The 4,092-nt window shown below is 43.8% G+C and overlaps 1 protein-coding gene across 1 annotated transcript in view; it reads left to right on the top strand.

The window, feature by feature from the left end:
* The first annotated feature begins 334 nt into the window (after positions 1-334).
* The window catches only part of CCZ1 (CCZ1 homolog, vacuolar protein trafficking and biogenesis associated), a 41,008-nt gene continuing 37,250 nt past the window's right edge, over positions 335-4,092 (top strand). The window contains exons 1-4 of the mRNA XM_019512880.1: positions 335-564; positions 3,115-3,212; positions 3,311-3,404; positions 3,502-3,579. Of these exons, the coding sequence (XP_019368425.1) occupies positions 457-564; positions 3,115-3,212; positions 3,311-3,404; positions 3,502-3,579 (378 nt within the window). The 5' untranslated portion in view covers positions 335-456. The remainder of the gene's footprint in view (positions 565-3,114; positions 3,213-3,310; positions 3,405-3,501; positions 3,580-4,092) is intronic.

Below are 4,092 nucleotides of genomic sequence, written 5' to 3'. Positions count from 1 at the left end.
CGCTTTTGAGGTGAGGGTCATTAGAGAATCTGCCCAAAAGGCCAGGTCCAGCAGGGCTCTGTTGCCCTGACCGGGCACATCTCCAGCGGGGCTGAGGGCAGGGTTGACCCCCATAAGACACAAGAGCCCCCTTGTAAGATCTGAAAATCATAACCTGGGGGGCCTCCGATTTCATCAGGGCATCATGACCCCCCCAAGAGTCAACGTGTGATTCAGGCTCTGGTTCAGGAAAGCCCCAGCTGCCGCCCTAACGCGCGCTCTCCCCACAGGGGGCGCCCCTTCCTCTCCCCCCGGAGAGCGGCTGGAGCACTTCCGGGTCGGCGCCGTCCTCTTCCGGGGCACGAGGGAAGGCGGAAGTGTTGCGGGGGTCTGTGCCGGCAGCGGCGGAGGCTCCGGGCTGTTCCCTGATGGTGTGTGGCGGCCGCTGGCCCCCGGCTCGCTCGCTGCAGGCGCAGGATGGCGGCGGCGGCGGCGGCGGGGGGAGCGGGCCAGGAGAAGCAGCTCGCCCCGGCCCTGCTCAGCTTCTTCATCTACAACCCCAAGCTGGGGCCCAGGGAGGGCGAGGTACTGCGGGCGCCGGGGTGGGAGCGGGGTATGTGCCCGGGGCTCGGCTGCCTCGCGCCGGAGTTTGTCTGCAGGCTCGTCCCCGCCGCCTTCCGCTCCCGGCGCCGCGGCCCGTGAAGCTGGGAGGACGGGACGGACGAGCTGCACTAGAACTGCGCGGTCCCGTCCATGGGATTGTAGGTGGGAGCCGTCAGCCTCCCTGGACTCGTGTACCCCTCCCCCCCGCCCCTTCTTTTTTTGTTTTTGTTTTTGTTTTTTTTCCTTCGTTTTTAGTTTTGCCACGACCTGGTTCTGCTCGGAAACCTGATTCTGTTTTCCTTCCCTGGTCAGAAAACTTCCTGCCAGCCCCAGGCAGGCCTCCAAGGAACCTGCGCGGTGACAGGAGGCCGCGGAGGGAGCCTGAGGAAGGAGCGGGCTCTGCCATGGGGGTCCCTGCTCTTGGGTCTAACAGCTGTGAAGGGGGGAAAGCACCGGGAGCCTGGGAAAGGAGCACCCCAGTTGCACCTTCACACGTAGTCAATTGGGCTGAAGGATCGGTGCTTTTAAAAGAGGCTTTTTAGCTTCTTTCGGAGATCCTTCAGTAGCCTTTAACTGCTTCGTTATTTCCGGTGTGTGATAATACCATGCAGCGCTTAGCACTTTTCACATCCAGAGTACTTTGTGAGCATTAAGTCATTACCAGGAATCCTGGTTTTCTCTGATTTAAAAAAAAAAAAAAATCCCCAATTTTCGGTTAAAAAAAAAAAAAAAAAAAAGTAACCCCAAATCCACATTTTTCCATGATTTTAAATGAAACACCACTAATATATAGATCTGTGTGTAGTGGTGTTTCATTTTAATCGTGGAAAAATGTGGATTTGGGGTTACTTTTTTTAACTGAAAATTGAGGATTTTTTAAAATCGGAGAAAACCAGGATCCCTGGTCATTATCCAGTGTCCCTGAGAGGTAGTTCCCTCTCTTTTTGTAAGAAAGGCGTCTGTTTGTTGCAGGGTTGAATGCATTTCTGAATGAATCAAACTGACATAAAGATGCTTTTATTTGGTCTTGGTTGTGAGTAAGTAGATCAGTGGTTCTCTGTTGGGGTGTTGCATCACCCCACAGAGGATCTTACAGTGCCATGCAGAATCGTCCCATGCACTCCTCCCACATTAGGGTTGTCTGATGACCCTAAAGCAAGCAGGACAGCTGGTTTGTGCTGTAGCCCTTCCTGATTTGCCTTCCCCTTCTCCCTGCCATGCTCCCCCTGGAAACAAGCACATGGGACAGTTATACCTGCCATGCACATCTATTTCCAGGAGATGGCATATAGAGTTGCAATGTGAAGAGCTGCAGCATGAGCTTGCTCTCTTGTCTGTTTTAGGGTTATTGGAGGACCCTAATGCAGGAGGAACGTATGCACGTGCCACAGCCCTTCCTGGTGTGGTTGTACACCAGACACATGGGGCAGTTTTTCTTGGAGGCACCAGCATCTCATGGAGAAACACTGGGATAAGTTGAACACAGCAGTGGTTCTCAAGTGGGGGTGCTGCCACATTTAGAAAAGTTGTGGAGGGGTGCCCTGACTCAGAAAAGGTTGGGAACCACTGAAGTAGATGAAACTAGTAAGTTAGTGGCAGCACCGATGCTGGCCTGATCTGTCAAGCTATTTGAGATGGTTATAGATGACATAGTAGTTTGAAAATAGCCAACTGATGCATTACATTCTGCCTACCTCTCTTCCTACAGTTCCAGCTGTCTGATTTAAGATACTAATTTACTGTGTGTAGGTACATATGGCCTCTGTTGACTAGGAGTATCTGATAGCATTACAGTAGGCTGTTAAACTGGTGCTGCAAACCTCCTGATTTGCATCTATTTCAGTAACAAATGAAGTAATGCTCTAATGTACTTTGTGCAGAGGTTTGTTGAGTGCTATAGGAGAAGGCAACTATATTGTTAATAATTATTTATTTTTTTGTCAAAGCAGTGACTTACCTATCTGGTTACTATATGAAAGGAAATGAAGTGTTTAACTTGATAAAACGTTTTAGCTTTAAATGTCCATCTCTACAAAAATGCTTCTAGAATTTGTTTTAAAGACTTATAACTTTAATTTTTTTGATAAAATGTATGATTAACATCATAAAGTGTACTTAACCTTTCTATAATGTTGTACACCTAACCTGTTTGCTGGGTGTTCAAGAAAATAAGCTTTTTTTTTTGAAGTACAGACTAATGTTTGCATGGGTGTATAAGATAAATATCTTGCGTGGAAGTTATATGCAGAGAGAGGTAAACTGGTTTCCCATTGTGCCTTAAGTGTGGGGTGTTCAGATGAGCTGTTATGCAGTTGAAATAGTGATTCTTATATGTTCCAACTTTTGGATGACAGGCCCTATCAATGTGCAGTGTAGGATTTTTTTATTAGTACCTAAGCCTGTTTTTATTACAAAATGATTTCAAAACACTCTTCAGAAAACTAAGGAGTTTGTTTATTTAAAAGTGATTTTTTCCTGTTTTAGTATTGCTATTTAAAATTTAGTTATCTTTATTCTTATTTCAAATTTTAGGAAGAAAAGAAGATTCTATTTTATCACCCAAATGAAGTAGAAAAGAATGAAAAAATTAGAAATGTGGGGTTATGTGAAGCCATAGTACAGTTCACAAGGTATTAAGCAGTCATGTTTGCATAGCTTATTACAAAAATTACACACATTGTATGCTTTTTAGAAATTGTCCTAAATGTATCCACATCATTTTTCCTAGGACCTTTAGTCCATCCAAACCTGCAAAATCCCTGCATACTCAGAAGAATAGACAATTTTTCAATGAGCCGGAAGAAAACTTCTGGATGGTCATGGTATTTGTATAGATGATCTATGCCTTTCTAAAATATGATGTTAAAATGCACTAAATATGTTCTGCATTGTCTAAGACCAGTTTGTTCCACTTCCTAGGTTGTAAGGAATCCCATTATAGAGAGACACCATAAAGATGGAAAACCAGTCATTGAGTATCAAGAAGAGGAGCTACTGGTAACAGTCAACTATTCTAATTTGTCTTTATTTTTCAAGTTAAATTTTATTTGTAACTTCATTTTTTAAGAATAGAAGAGTATCTTTTATGTGGATAGTATTTTAGTTCCTGAGCTGCTTTGGAATTGATTATAAGAATATAGCTGCCCACTGAAAATAGAGGCTGTAGGACAGAAATTTTTGTAACAGACTTTTAAAGGTAAGCTAGACAAAACTTTAGGAGAGAATAGCCAAAGAGGACTTTGGCTAAAACTAAAACTACACTAAAAGAATAGAAACCTTAAGAATTAATTGATAGGTAGGGATAGATACAAACACACATAAATAAATTAATCTTTATCTTATTTTACTTTTTTGTTAATGTCTACTGCCTATGAAAATTATATCTTACTTACCACTGAAAAAAATTATCCTGGTTAATACCACCCTAGACTAGAAACTCATAAAAAAACAATAAAATATTGCCATTATTAATAGAAGCTGGTTTAATTGAAGAAATGGCTCCTCTTTGTT

The sequence above is a fragment of the Gavialis gangeticus genome, unplaced genomic scaffold, assembly GCF_001723915.1.
Source record: "Gavialis gangeticus isolate Ggan-Ray unplaced genomic scaffold, GavGan_comp1, whole genome shotgun sequence".
NCBI classification, from domain to species: Eukaryota; Metazoa; Chordata; order Crocodylia; family Gavialidae; genus Gavialis; species Gavialis gangeticus.
The sequence above is the reverse complement of the archived record's forward strand: the minus strand, read 5'-3'. Positions and strand labels throughout refer to the sequence as shown.